General features: G+C 38.8%; 3 protein-coding genes across 8 annotated transcripts in view; all 3 read left to right on the top strand.

The window, feature by feature from the left end:
- Positions 1-57: 57 nt before the first annotated feature.
- On the top strand, positions 58-7,749 carry dhrs7ca (dehydrogenase/reductase (SDR family) member 7Ca). 2 transcript variants are annotated; one of them, XM_056406740.1, is made up of 9 exons: positions 58-168; positions 1,023-1,109; positions 2,770-2,843; positions 3,468-3,645; positions 4,198-4,310; positions 5,832-6,042; positions 6,115-6,207; positions 6,604-6,759; positions 7,292-7,749. In XM_056406740.1, the coding sequence occupies exons 4-9, from the start codon at positions 3,483-3,485 to the stop codon at positions 7,480-7,482; spliced, it is 927 nt and encodes a 308-aa protein (XP_056262715.1). In that variant the 5' UTR covers positions 58-168; positions 1,023-1,109; positions 2,770-2,843; positions 3,468-3,482; the 3' UTR covers positions 7,483-7,749. The 2 variants fall into 2 exon arrangements, with proteins under 2 accessions (XP_056262715.1, XP_056262716.1); XM_056406741.1 differs by lacking the exon at positions 2,770-2,843 and having other exon boundaries at positions 59-168.
- A 403-nt stretch (positions 7,750-8,152) lies between these two features.
- LOC130188404 (protein NATD1-like) lies at positions 8,153-10,404 on the top strand. The gene is made up of 3 exons (XM_056406763.1): positions 8,153-8,584; positions 9,689-9,798; positions 9,895-10,404. Exons 1-3 carry the CDS (start codon positions 8,425-8,427, stop codon positions 10,009-10,011), a joined length of 387 nt encoding a protein of 128 aa, XP_056262738.1. The 5' UTR covers positions 8,153-8,424; the 3' UTR covers positions 10,012-10,404.
- A 1,720-nt stretch (positions 10,405-12,124) lies between these two features.
- LOC130188394 (recoverin-like) overlaps positions 12,125-15,401 on the top strand; it is an 8,794-nt gene continuing 5,517 nt past the window's right edge. The window contains exon 1 of one of the 5 annotated variants that reach the window (XM_056406747.1): positions 12,125-12,685. In XM_056406747.1, the coding sequence (XP_056262722.1) occupies positions 12,305-12,685 (381 nt within the window). In that variant the 5' untranslated portion in view covers positions 12,125-12,304. The remainder of the gene's footprint in view (positions 12,686-15,401) is intronic. The other 4 variants (XM_056406748.1, XM_056406749.1, XR_008830608.1 and 1 more) reach the window with 4 other exon arrangements.

Raw genomic sequence — 15,401 nt, 5'->3', positions numbered from 1 at the left:
GTTCCGGTGCGTCGGGATGAAAGCGGGTCCTGTGTCGTCCGAGGGGAACGACCCTCCAACCGGTGCGCCGTGTGTCGGTGCAGAGGAACCCCGCGGAAAGCTCCCCGGTGTCAGACGTCATACGACATCCGGTTAGCGCCGTCAGAATAAAAGCACCCGGAAGTACTGGTGGGTTTTACTAAATGTTTCTTTTTTGTTTGTTTTGTTCACACGTGAGTTAAAAATGTTAATTAAATAATTAATAAACTAAAAAGCAAGAGAATGTCGTAAGGAATGTGTATACAAACACACAATGTACATACAGGTATATACATACAGCTATATACATACAGGTATATACATATCTGTATGTATATACCTGTATGTACATTGTGTGTTTTACTACATAGATACGCATATATATATATATATATATATATATATGTGTGTTTGTTTGTAAATATATATATATATATATTTACACATACATAATAGACATGACTAACTATGTATTCAGTTCGACAAAGAAAAGAAGAAACTAAACATTTTTGGGGGGGAAAGTAGGCTTAATTTCTATGTCAGAAAACATACATATACCTACATGGGGAAATCCCCCCAAAAGTATGTTACATAACAAATTAAATAAATGGAAAATAGATAGTATTTCTGCAGATGATACTACTCAAAACAAAATGTAAAACTATCAACAGAAAAAAACTAGATACTAGTTTATTATTATGGTAATTCAGTATTTTTACTATTTTTTTACCATTATAGGATTACTAAATTGACAAAAAGTACTTATTCTTATATGTAAGATGCAACCCATCACACATGCCACTTTTTACCTGAAAATATAAGAAAGATAGTTGCAACTGCTCTTATTGACACACTGCTTCTTATAATACATGTTCTTATGCCCCCCCCCCCCTCCCCCTATGACTCTAAACATAACATGTCCACAACATATATGGAACATAGCTGACTCAGCTGTGCTGCTATAAAAAGAGCTCAAATCCCGAAGTGTTGCTCTGGGTTTGCAGCAGCCGTCATGTCAGAGGAGCTCCTGTGAACCAGCGGCTGAGGAGGAGAAACAAGAACCCAGAACACCTGCACACGCCTCTCACGCAGTAAGTGTGTTTCTGCTGGAACAACAATTGTTTCTATTGTTTTAGTATTGTGTTCATGTGTGTGTGTGTGTGTGTGTGTGTGTGAATAATGTGGCTGGTCCTCTGTGGCGTCGAGTCTTTGTGGTAGACGCACTTTCTATTTTTAGGGCACTTTATATTTAGACAAACAGCCGGAGCTCGGCACGTTAAACCTAAATGGCATCTTCAATAACCCCGAGGGACGAATGTAAAACATGGAAGTGCCTTTATAAAAAGTGTCTTGATAAAAAGTGGTTTCTGACATTACACTTAATGTCCGAAGGACAGATTAAATGTGAAAGATAAATCGATGAGGTCGACAGAATGGGAGACAATGAGTCATAAGACATCTTACATGGAGCATCGATCCTATTCTAGTGGTTTTAGGACTCTGACGTGGGGTTTGTGTCTTTTTGTGTCTTTTTGTTGTTGTTTTGTATCTTTTTCAAGTTGTTTTCTTTCTTTTTGGAGTGGATTTGCTTCTTTTTGTGGTTATTTGACTGATTGATTGTTCCAGATCCTGTTGGTGCTGTCCAATCATTCATGGTTAAGATATAATCACATACACGATTCATGAAATGAAAACTCAAATCTGGAAGAATACAAGTTGGTTTAGAAACTTTAGATTATTGTTTACAAAAATTAAAAGGCTGGAGTTGATAGTTCAATATTATTAAATAAATATTATTAATATTTTTATGGAACGTAAATTGTTTCCTCATGCATCACCGAGCCTCCGTATATAGTCTTTAAACATCCACATATCCATCCATATATATGGACGTGCAGTTGCCACAGACCTCAATAATTATGATGCTTTTTACTGGTTTTCACTCATGGACAACCTCTGCTTTATTTCAGAGTTGTTAAAGTTAGATTTAAACATGGGTGTAGCAGGTGAGATGGATGCCATTGTTACGGACACGGAGAGCTTTTGGGTATGAAACGATACTTTTTTCCCATCAATGTTCACTAGACCCCAAATGGACATCTCATCACATCCGCATCTTCCCGAAAAATAATCTTCATGTAAAAAGTATGTTTTAAAGCAGGGGTCCCCAACCCCCCGGCATGACCCGGTACCGATCATGACTTGGTTGGAACCGGGCCGCGGAAAAAAAGTGAATAAATAAAGTTTTAAAATTTTTTTTTTTTAATCAGTCGGAAAAATATATTATTTTGAAAAAGGACTGGATACCCGTGTGTACGTCTGAGCCGCGTTCAGGAGTCTTAAAGTTCGGGTTTATCGCTGCAGGCGAGTCTCATGCGCCGAACCCTCTGCTGGCGGCACATTGACAAAGAATCTTAAAACATATTCAACCTGCTCAATGAATTCTGTCACTTCAGGGAAATGACAACTGTTTTCAAGTTGGCCGATAAAGTCGCTGCTGCAGGGCGAGTGAACAGCGGAACATTCTACATGTTTCAGACGTTGACCGGGTGGAAGAGGTTTTTAAAAGAGTTTGAGCGGTACTCCAACCACAAAAGACCCGACTGCAAAAGAATAGACCTGCAACCCATTTGTAAACAAACCCACCCGGTGAATCGAGCCGTCCGAGCTAGAAGAACATGTGTTGGAGATGCAAATGACGGTGGCCTTAAGGGACATTTCACACAACAACTCTGCCTGTTCTAATGACAGCGACCAGAACTCGGTGAGGAGCAGCGGACCAAACACACGTCTGTGTCGCCGTCTCCATCAGCGGCTCGTTGCAGGTAAACAAGCACGGCTCACACTCATTCGGCGTCATGATGAGTTGTAGTTTTGGCACTTTATGCCCTTCGTATAATTGTATGACGTCATATTTATTACGTCATTTATATTGCCGGTCCGTGAAAATAATTCCTGACACGGAACCGGTCCGTGGCTCAAAAAAGGTTGGGGACCACTGTTTTAAAGCATCAAACATACTTTTAAGAACAACAACAAAACCACATCAGCTCATGCTTACACTTATTCACTTTCTTCGTGAGATTTAGATGAGATGTTACGTCGGTCAGCCAGTTAGCGTAGTTTAGCACAAAGACGAAACGGTGGGAAACAGCTAGCCTAGCTCAAAAGCTCACTCATATAATATCTGTGGCATCTCGATTGTTTAATCCATCCAGAAACCGAAGAGGTAGAACCATTTTACAGAGAGCTAGTTGTTCTCCATTGTTTTCAGACCTTATGCTAAGCTAAACTCAAATCTGATATTTAACTCTCCGTGAAAAAGTGAATAAGCGTCTCAGAACTATTCATTCAATATTACCTGTGAGTTCTCACACAGACCTATATATATACTTTTGTTTTGTACTGATTCTGAATTTTTAAAATACAAAATTACATATTTTTCTTAGGATATCCTGCAGGAGATGGACTCGGTGTGGACCACCACGGTTCTCCTGGTTCCGTGTGTCGTCGTGCTCACAGCTGGACTGTTCTACCTCTACAGCTCCATCAAGGCTCTGCTGTCCAAAACGTCGGTCCGCAACAAAGTGGTGGTGGTGACCGACGCGATATCCGGGCTCGGAAAAGGTAACGATCATTTAATGAAGTTACTGTGAGGAACTCGTATCTGGTCTCAGTGTAGTCCTGGTCCTCTGTAGACCTTCACCAGACCATCGAGAGAAGATGGTCTGGTTCTATAGAGACTTTCAGACCCTGCTGCAGTAAAATGAGGTTTCTTAAAGGGACCCTGGTGCTCAGAGACACTACCACCTTAGTCGACAGGGGGCGCCAGAACCATCACTACTACTTTAGTCCACAGGGGGCGCCAGAACCAACACTACCACTTTAGTCCACAGGGGGCAGCAGAACCAACACTACCACTTTAGTCCACAGGGGGCAGCAGAACCAACACTACCACTTTAGCCCACTAGGGGCGCCAGAACCAACACTACCACTTTAGTCCACAGGGGGCAGCAGAACCAACACTACCACCTGAGTCCATAAGGAGTGCCAGAACCAACACTACCACCTGAGTCCATAAGGAGTGCCAGAACCAACACTACCACTTTAGTCCACTAGGGACGTCAGAACCAACAGTAAATAGAACCTCCTCACGGTGAACTCTCCTCTTGGCTGCAGAATGTGCGGCTGTGTTCCACAGAGGAGGAGCGAGGCTGATCCTCTGTGGGAAGAGTTGGGAGGAGCTTGAAAAACTCGCCGATGATCTGGCGAACGCCTCCGACCCAACTGTGGTGAGAACACCGGCTCGGAACCACGAAACAAGAGTATTCCTAAGTAAAAGTACTCGTTATGCAGTAAGAGACGTCTCTGGTGGAAGACATATTACTATAAATATATATATATATATATTAGGGCTGTCAGTGTTAACGCGTTAATCTATGCGATTAATTTGGCCGCGTTAACGCACTAAAATATTTTAACGCAATTAACGCAACTTTGTTTACTTCCGGTGTTCGTTGAAGTTTTTACACTCAAACCGAGTGTCAAACCGCGGCAGTACGGTTTAACACTGTTTCCGTTTTTAAAACAATTATTTCTCCGCGAAAATAAGGATCATAAATCAGTTTAACTCGTGGATGAATCAGTCGGGTTTCCTCCTGCTCCTCCTTCCTCCCGTCTCCCCCTCTGATCCACAGAGGAACGGAGGGCGACGTGTCGGGGGACGCGGCGCGGAAAGAACTCGTCACACGAAACCTTCAACGTGATTGGTCAATCCGTTTGTCTGTCAACATTTTGGGAAAAAACAACCAATGAACACTCCGTAAATCACAAAGGACCTCCCACCTCACAGGTAAGGCTCTATAGCAGCCTGTCAGTCAGAGAGCAGAGAACACGGCACCAGGACAACTGAGCCTCATTGAATAGAGCTGAGATTGTTCTGGAATGTTTGATGTAGAACACGTGGGTATGTGTCATATGCAAACGCCTTTAAAAGGTGAATTTAATTTTTTTTGTAAAATGCCCCCAGCCTCCAGAGGGTTAACGTGACATATTTGAATGTCAGTCAGTTACCAAGGCCACTGGTTCTGCTGCTGTTCAATGTTAAAGATGACAGGACCAATGGGGTCTCAATATACTTCTTTTTTTTTACTAATCTGATGTTTCACTGAAGAAACAATTTATCATCCACAATATTAAATACCTCACTGGCACTTTATAGGTAGGAGCCTCTTTGAAAACACAGCTCTGTGTGAAGTTTGGTCTTTAAAAAGAATGAACTTTTAACTTTCAATTGCGATTAATCGCGATTAATGAATTTCAAAATGTGCGATTAATGAGTTAATTTTTTGTAATCGATTGACAGCCCTAATATATATACATATGTATAATACAGGTAGGTGAAATCAAGCATTCTGATTGGTTGAGAGCGAGTAACGAGGTGTGCTTTATTCAGCCGTAATGTCCTCCAGCTGTTACTGGTGTAGCTGCAGGTGGTTGAGATGGTTTAGTCCAGTGGTTCTCAACCTTGGGGTCGTGCCCCTCCAAAGGGTCACCAGATACATCTGAGGGGTCGTGAGATGACAGATGGAAAAGAAAAAGAAAAAAAAACTTTTATCTAATCCATGCTATAAATTTGCCTCTCGGGAAATCTGAAACTAGACAATTATTTTTTTCAGTCCAAAGAATATTGGAAAGCACTGGTGTTACCTCATGTGTTGCATTTTATAAACTGAATACATGTTAGTTGTTCTACTGTTCACGTGAAATCTGTCGAAGATGAAGAGTGTAAAGTAGCTTTTGTAATCCCTCAGACGTTCCCCCCCAAGCTGGTGCTGCTGGAGTTCGGGGACCTGGACAGCATGCCGGAGGTGGTCTCTGAGATCCTGGAGTGTTACGGCTGCCTGGACGTCCTCCTCTTCAACAGTAGCCTGAAGGTCAAAGCTCCGGCTCAGAGCTCGTCTCTGGAGATGGACAAGATGCTGATGGACAACAACTACTTCGGCCCGGCCACGCTGGCCAAAGGTGGACCACCGGAAACACGCTTGAGAAGCAATGTTGTTGTTGTTGCTTCTGAAGCATTTATTTCTTCCTCAGGTTTGCTGCCCTCCATGATGTCCAGGAGAACCGGTCACCTGCTGCTGGTCAACAGCATCCAGGGGAAGCTCGCCGTGCCTTTCCGCACAGCGTGTGAGTTTTTACAAATATTTTGCACTAATATATTTAAATAAATGTTAAATATGAGCCGGGGTTTCCCGTGAGACTTTGTGCGAACGTTAAAAGGTCCTCAGACATTTTTCCTGGGTGACAACCTTTGGATTGATTTCCATTAAATAAATGAAAGATCTAAACATAAAACATGCTTGTGTGCTTGACAGGAAAATAAAACAAAAAATGTCATCATGTTTTTGAGGGTTTAACATATATATATATATAATTACCAATAGAATATTATATTTATTATATATATATATAATTATATAATAGACTCAAAATGTCACCAGTGATGTTTTTGAGTGTTTTCTATATATATAATATTAAACTGTACTCTGGCCTGAAGATACTGTGTGTTTTAATCCGATCCAGACTCCGCCTCTAAACATGCCGTCCAGGCGTTCTTCGACTGCCTGCGGGCCGAGGTGGAGGAGTACGGCATCTCCGTTAGCACCATCAACCACACCTTCATCGGCCGCTCGGCGGACCGCACCGAGGCCTCCGGGGCCTCCGGGTCCTTCTGGTCGTGTGAGTAACGTCATGGAGTATCCTGAAGTCTCGTCTTGGTCCCCAGAGGATGGTTCTGATGGATTTTACCACCATCCGGATACATTTTCACCTGAGCAACACATTTTTATTTGATTCCAATATTATATATATATATATATATTATACTTGAGGAACACCACATAAACAAATACTCCATTTCAAGTTAAATTAATTATATATATACACAGAAATATATATTCTTTTGTGTATATATATATATATACACATATATTTGTTTTCTTTTACGTATATATATATATATATACATTGTTGTTATATGTATGTAGATATACAATATAAATGTATATTAGTAAAAAAGTGCTTTAATGGTATAAATTATCATAAATGGAAATAAACAAGTGTGAGTACATCTAATTCCCACTTTTATATGTACATAAATAATATGTTCATAGATAAATAAATGAACAAACGTAATGAATAAAGAAATATAAAAAGTTTTCACGACATCTCAGAATGAATAAAAACTGCATTATTATTATTATCTTGTCAGTGTTGTACACGAGGAAGCCTCTCGGCGTGTCTCCGGACGAGGCCGCCAGCGAGATCGTGAAGACTCTGAGCAGCAGGAGGAACGAGGTGGTCATCGCGTCCTCGCTGCCGAAGGTGGCGCTCTACGCTAGGTCGCTCTTCCCCGACGCGCTCTTCGCAGTCATGGCCGCCGGAGTGAAGAAGAGCGCGTAGCTCTGGAATAAAGGAGATGTGTGGTGTTGTTTTCACCCAATACATAATCAATATAACTTCCATATATCAATATGTCTGTCCTGTTGTGATGCAAACTCCCATATGACGTTTAAACCATATTCACATTCAGGTCATTATGAAGAGCATTTTGTGAGTGTGGCCTTAGAATAGAAATTAAAAAAACATTTATGTGTATAAACTCTTGTCATGTAAAAGTAATTTAATTTTAATGCATTCTATTATTATTTCAATAAAATGTTCCAACGGTTTGGTACTATTGTGTTTATGTTCTTCAAATAGATGATTTCCACTGAGATGCTCTGGAAATAAACATCTAATCTGAAACGAATTATATTGATTTAAATGGGTTTTTTTTATACTCAATTTAAACCCGTTTATTATTAGAATGTGTATGGTTAATAGGTAGATGGATCATTTTTTTCTTTTATTTCCAGTTTTTTTTAATACCACATTATTTTGAACTTTCTCGAAAATTGCTTAAAAAATCAGAAATTACAAAACTGTAAATTATAGTGAAAGAAATTGTTTAAAAAAATAATTTAAAAGTAGAAATTAGTTTGTTTTGTTCTCATAATTGTAAAACATTGATAGATTTGTAGAGATATGTAGATTAAAATTAAAATTAAATATTCATTAACTACAACAAAATGTTACTCTCTAATACTAAAGTATTTAGATATTTCTAGAAAGTTTTTTTGAAAATAATTTCTAAAATAAAGTTATACATTGGGAAGAAAACATTTATTATAATATATTATACAATATATATATAATTAATCCCCTGTTTGACTGTTGAGGTAAAAGGTCACAAATAAGTTACTCATTGAAGTTGACAGCGCTGCCGCCCCCTAGTGGACAGTCTCTATAACTACAACTCCATTCTGCTGTAGTAGCACGACGTGTGTTTTCCATGTTTCATAAATGGCCTTTAAAGTGTTTACCAGACTCTCCGCGGTGACCCTCCGGCTGAAGTCTCCTCCTCCCGCCGCCTGCAGCGCGCTGAGCTCCGGCTGCGGACTCACGGTGGAACACGACCGACGGAACCGGCGCTTCACCGTCGCTCCTCCGGGCAGCGGGGCCGGTAAGCAGGAGGGAGCCGGGGAGGGCGCACCGGTGACGCGGGAGATCCCGGAAGAGAGCCCGGCGTCCTCACGAGGCCCGCTGGAAGAATTACACCTTCCGGAAGAAAATGTTGTTTCTTCATTTTACGGGCGTTTTATTTGGATTTTGCACAAATAATTGTATTAAGTGTCGTTTTTTTTGCTCGTTTTACACAACGAAACCTCATTAAAAATAATAATAATTTAATTAGATTTTGCCCTGAGCTCACGTAGCTCAAACGATATGAATGACATGTATTTAATTCAATGTGTTACCACTCATTTAAATGTTCGGCGTGCATATTAGAGGCGAAAGGAACACATTTCATCCCGTTTTGGGCTCGTTGTCCGCGGCAGCACCGGGGGAGCAGGGGCAGGGCGACACTTACATACAGGTGTTTCTGGAGGGAGTTTGGTATTGTTCTAAATGTATATCAAATGGTTAATCTAGGGGTGATGCATATATATATATATATATGTGTATATTTATAATATTCAATATATATTTATTTTAAATCTATATTTATATTATTTTCTGTTTTCTGTTTATATATATATTTATATATTTAAATATATATGTTTAGTCTATATATACATTTATATTTATTTTAAATAAATATTCATTTTATTTTCCATTCTTTCTGTATTAGAAATATTAATAAATAGATACATATATATTTATTTTCAATATATATTTTTTTATTTTCCTTTTTCTCTATTATATATGTATATATATGTATTATACATATATATAAATAGTTAAAGTTTATAAAATAGATATTTATTTTCCATTTTTTCTGTTATATGTATATATGTATATATTTTAAATCAAAATAAATAGATACATATATATATATTACTGTATATCTAAATATATATACATACATTTATATATATATTTTCCAAAATAAATATAATTTCTACCCAAAGTCCCTCAACCACATTAGAAATCAAACAAAAGATGTAAGAACTCCTCTTAGAAAACACTAATGCAATTTAATATTTGTATAATTCAAAGGGAATTTACAAAGGATTTAACCACCTCTTCTTCCTCCTCCCCCCCCCCCCCTCCTCCTCCTCCTCAGAGCCTGCTGTGCTGCTCTACAGGTTCACCGGGGAGAAGGAGGTGGATCTGATGTCCACCTTTGTGCCAGAGACCTTCCGGGGTCAAGGTGTCGCTGCTCTTCTGTCTCAGGTGAGTTGATTAAAGCCCCCCCACCCCGGTAAACTTCATTAAACCGCCTGCAGAAATGTTGTTACGTATTAAATGTTCATTTAAAAACGTTTCCAGGCTGCCATGGACTTCCTGTTTGAGGAGAACCTGAAGACTCACGTCTCCTGTTGGTACATCAAGAAATACATCGAGGACAACCCGCTGCGAAGTTATGACGAACGTGTCATCGCTTGACGGAAGGATGCTACCTCAAATCAACATCAACAACAACAACAACCTCCTGTATCGTTCGTGCTGAAGCCAAATGGATCTGTGCATTACATCGTGTTTATACTCTAGACACGTCTGATTAAAATAATTAAAATCGATTTTTAAGAGACATTTAATTCAAAGTAAATTTACTTTAAATCTCCTCAAAGTAATTCTGGGTTTGAAGATGTTTGTCAACCTGAAATAAATATTTTGTTTTTCTTTTTTTAAATCATGTCAGATTGCAACTCTTTTAATTTTCTGTCTGTAATCAGGATGTTTATATTGTTATCATGAAATATTAATATTTAATAATTATTCACATGATTATCAAGGCATGACGTTTGGTTATCGATAATTAAAATAAAAAGAATGTCTTGTAATGTACGAAGATGTATTTGTTGACAATTAAAATTCTAATTTTTTTATAAATGTATGTTGACGTCGGGAGGGAGGAGTGGGTTTACTTTTATTATTGTTAATAACCAATTACATTATTATAAATGTATATTTAAATACATACAGTGAATATATACAGTGGGTACGGAAAGTATTCAGACCCCTTTAAAATGTTCACTCTTTGTTTCATTGCAGCCATTTGCTAAAATCAAAAAAAGTTAATTTGATTTCTCATTAATGTCACTCAGCTCCATCTTGACAGAAAAAAAACAGAAATGTAGACATTATTGCAAATTTATTTAAAAAGAAAAACAGAAATATCACATGGTCAGAAGTATTCATAGCCATTGAAAATCCATTAATAAGTAATTGAAAAGTCATTGAAAAGTCATTGAAAATCCATTAATAAGTAATTGAAAAGTCATTGAAAAGTCATTGAAAAGTCATTGAAAAGCCATTAAAAAGTCATTGAAAAGTCATTGAAAAGCATTGGTCAACATGTGTATGAACCCTGAAACTTATAAACGTGTAACTTGAGAACATGAAGTGAAGAAAAAGGCCCAAACAGCCACAGACCTTCGAAGTTTTAACATCCCAAAGTTCAAACTCCATCTTTAACAAATACGCTGCCTGTATTGTAAATGTTGATCCCAATCTGGGTCCAGGATATCCGCCTGAGGTCACGGGGGTCAGGGACTCCATCAATACGCCTCTCCCGGTGCCCCCGGCCCGCCGGACGTGGTTCCCGTGGAGGGTTTGTGGCCGTTGGCCTCGGCGGTCCGGTACATGTCCCACATCCGGTCCTGCTCCATCAGCGGCTGCGCCATCATCAGGCTCTTGGCGATGTTCCGCCGCTTGTATTTAAACTCCACGATGGTCTTGGTGTACCTGTTGAGCGCCGTCACCGCGGAGCCCATGCAGGTGCCGAAGGAGCCCCACGCCAAGCTGAGCAGGAGGTGGCCAAAAAAACAGGAAGTCAGTAAATTTAAGAACTCGAAGCAATATTTATGTTTATAGATATTTATACAAAACATATTTTAAAATATATATATATATGTAGAAATATATATATAAATATATACATATATATTTGTTTTTTCTCAGTGACATTAAATTTATATATATATATATTGATATATATAATATATTATATATAAATAAACTAACAAGTAAGAAAGGTTTCTCTACAATGTTTATGAAATATAAATCATCGGAATTTGTATTTATATACCTCATAAAATGCATCAATATCCACATTATTTTTGCTAAGTCAGTACACCAATATTATCTTTTTGAATAATGGCTCATAAATTACTTTTTAAATGAGTTTATTAGATTTTGTTGCATCAAATAAATCGAAAATTGCAAAAAGTAAATATTCTCATATTTACAATTCAAAATATTTGAGCAGAGGACTAAGTTTAAACAAACATTTAAAACTTTGACAAAATAAACTAGGTATTGGTGGTGGATGTACAGCAGAATAGTGGCTAAATTAAAGTAGCTCGATACTTCTATCATCAATCATGCGTGGTAACTCTGGAGAGACCTACTAAGCCTATTGAGGGATGGCAGATGGGATTGAAGATGAAGCAATAACTCTGCAAAAGGTCCTTTAAGGTCCCCAGATGTTGACCTTTAAAGTGTTTGCCACTTGTTGCATTTTAATCCTCTGCTCATACCTCCAGCATTTAACTGCCTCACAATAAATAATAAAAAGGTGTCATAGTGGTGTGACGCGGTTATCCCCTTAATCTTCCCAGACAGCTGTCTGGGTTTAGGTAGTGATGACCATAATCTCATTTGGCACCTTGAGGGGCAGCCAGGGTTGATATATACGAGGCAGAGAGCGAATTCCAAAGAAGAAGAAGTCTGCAAGATGGGGAACAGCAAGAGCAGCGCCTTGTCCAAGGAGCTCCTGGAGGAACTGAAGTCCAACACGAAATACGGCGAGTCCGAGCTGTGCACTTGGTACCAGTCCTTCCTGAAGGAGTGTCCCACCGGGAAGATCAGCAAGCAGCAGTTTGAGGGCATCTACGCCAGCTTCTTCCCCAACGCCGACCCCACGGAGTACGCGCGGCACGTGTTCCGGAGCTTCGACACCAACGCCGACGGCACTTTGGACTTCAAGGAGTACATCGTCGCCCTGCACCTCACGACCGGGGGCAAGACCCTGCAGAAGCTGGAGTGGGCCTTCGCCCTGTACGACGTGGACGGCAACGGCACCATCAGCAAGAACGAGATCCTGAAGATCGTCAGGGTACTTGTACCTTTCTTTTAACAAAAAAACCCCAAAGTATTTGATGTATTTTCTTTATCCCTGCAGTAAGACTTCCATTCGGCCTCTTTAACATGGGTCAACATTGAAAACAAGATTGTGTATTGTTCCGTAATTTAGTTTTATTTGTTTATTTTCTTCCCCTTACGCTCGCTCTTTACACCTTTATTCCCTTAAAAGTGTCCGCAATGGAAACATGAGGGATTGTAAATAAGTGAATAATGAGTCTTTAATGAATATATGTATAAATATGCACTTATACAAAGCAAAGAAAAGCTGCACGTTGTCACATTTTAAAAACTCCAGCACTAACTGAATCCATTGCACATTACGTAGATTAATCATGATATTATATTTTTGCTTATTTTTTGATGAAACTATGCCTGCACTGTAAAAAAAAAACTAAAAACATGTTTCACAGCCTCTTTAACATGGGTTAACGTTGAAGATAAGATGCTGTATAGTTTCATAATTTATTTTATTTGTTTATTTTCTTCACCTTACACTCGCTCTTTACACTGTGATTCCCTGAAAAGTGTTTAATAAGTGATTAATGAGTATTTAATAATTAAATCCTGGCGGTGTAAACTTCCATTCTATCTTCCCCCTTTTAAATTGCTCTTTTAAAAGAAGTAAACAGCCCCAAATATTAAATATGCACTCATGAAAGCTGCACATTGTCATATTTCAGAAACTCCAGCACTAACTGAATCCATTGCACAATACGCAGATTGATCATGATTTTATTTTTAGCTTATTTTATGATGAAACTAAAACGGGCACTCGGTAGAGGGCATACCTTCGCCGCAGCCAAGCTCGTGAAAAACACGAGATTTCATGTAATTAAACTAACTTTAAAACACTTTTGTCTTTAATTAAACATAAATTCATTATCTTAAATGGACAAGTGGAAGTATTCTAGGATGTTTAATGGAGAACAATTACAGATAAACTAATATATTTGGGTGATTTATGGCTCATAAACATTAAAATTACATCTTTTGGTGTTGAATTAAATATGAATTTAAAGCTGAAATGGATTTTAAAAAAGCTGCGGAAGAAATAATCGAATAGGTCTCTCGTGTGATTGGCTCGTAACCTCATTTTGTATCTTAGCAACTAGCCTTAGCTAAATTAATTATTTAATTAATGTATCCTGTTTCCTGGTTGAAAAACAACAATCTGTGTTTGTTACGCCAAATAAAAACCTTTATAACAATCTTTCTTCATATATTTAGAAAAAATCTTAAGAAAAAGAATGAAGAAAAACAACTCCGGCTAACGCTAACTAGCCTAGTTAGCTGTAACCACCGTCTGTGCTGCCTCTCGTACAATTCATGTGATTTTATTTAGTTCTTAACTACTTTTAATCACATTTTTCTGTTGAATTAAACATACATGTATTAGCTTATTAGCTAAAAATGGACAAAAGAGCTCACGAAGAACATATTTTGTATGAAAACACTGTTTTCTCTCCACCCTTCAGACAGTTTTATATTTCTTTTCATGCGACGACAGTGACAATAATCAACTAGAATGGGCACTCGGTAGAGCGCATACCTTCGCATATCACAAGATTGGGCATTGAATTATGAACATTTTGGGATTAGTTGCATGCCAATTGGATAACAATTTACCGTGCTATGGTAAAAAGAAGATGTTGACCTTTTCATGACCTTGACATTGACCTTTGACCCGATCGATCCCAAAATCTAATCAAATGGTCCCCTGATAATAACCAATCATCCCACCAAATTTCATGCGTTTCGGTTTAATACTTTTTGAGTTATGCGAGTAACACGCATACAAATAAATAAATACACGGCGATCAAAACAACCTTCCGCATTTTCAATGCGAAGGTAATAATCAGCATTAAACAAAACAACAACACTCATATCTGTTACAGCTGGTGTTTCTTTCTGCTCTCTGACTTGTGCTTCGCACGCCGGCCTTTCTACTCTCACATCTGGCGGCGTTCCAGCAACGTTGGTTCACACTTTGAATTGATTCATTAGGTTGAGAGGAAGAAAGTCGAGGACCAGAGCTCCTTAGGAGAGAAATTAGTCTCCGGTTAATAATCTGCCTGCATCGGCCAATCCGATTAAGAGCTGAAGGTCAATTGAGACGACTGGACTCCTTCACCTCGAGCGTGTCGTTGAGATGAGAAGACTTTAAGTGAGGAACATTCTTAGGTGAGTCTCTGGTATTGAGCTGTCAATTACCCTGTAGCCCCGCCCCTAAAGCGTCCCCTGCTTTAAGGTCTGTTTGACTCTAAATGACCATAAAGTATAAATGATGACATCATGCTGAAAAGAAGAAGAAGATAATGCAGCTTTAACACATGAAGCATTGACTTCTATACAACCAGAGGAGTCACCCCCTGGTGGTCAGTGCAGAGAATGCAGCTTTAATACATGAAGCATATACTTCTATACAACCAGAGGAGTCTCCCCTGGTGGTCAGGAGAGAGAATGCAGCTTCAAAACATGAAACAAGGACTTCTATACAACCAGAGGAGTCGCCCCCTGGTGGTCAGGAGAGAGAATGCAGCTTTAACACATGAAGCATAGACTTCTATACAACCAGAGGAGGCGCCCCCTGGTGGTCAGGAGAGATAATGCAGCTTTAACAAATGAAGGATAGACTTCTATACTTCCTTTTTGCAGTACAGTTCAATAGTTGAGTCAAAAATAATTA

The sequence above is a fragment of the Pseudoliparis swirei genome, chromosome 23 (genome assembly GCF_029220125.1).
Source record: "Pseudoliparis swirei isolate HS2019 ecotype Mariana Trench chromosome 23, NWPU_hadal_v1, whole genome shotgun sequence".
Classification (NCBI taxonomy): Eukaryota; Metazoa; Chordata; class Actinopteri; order Perciformes; family Liparidae; genus Pseudoliparis; species Pseudoliparis swirei.
Note: the sequence above shows the minus strand (reverse complement) of the source record. Positions and strands in the feature narration are given on the sequence as shown.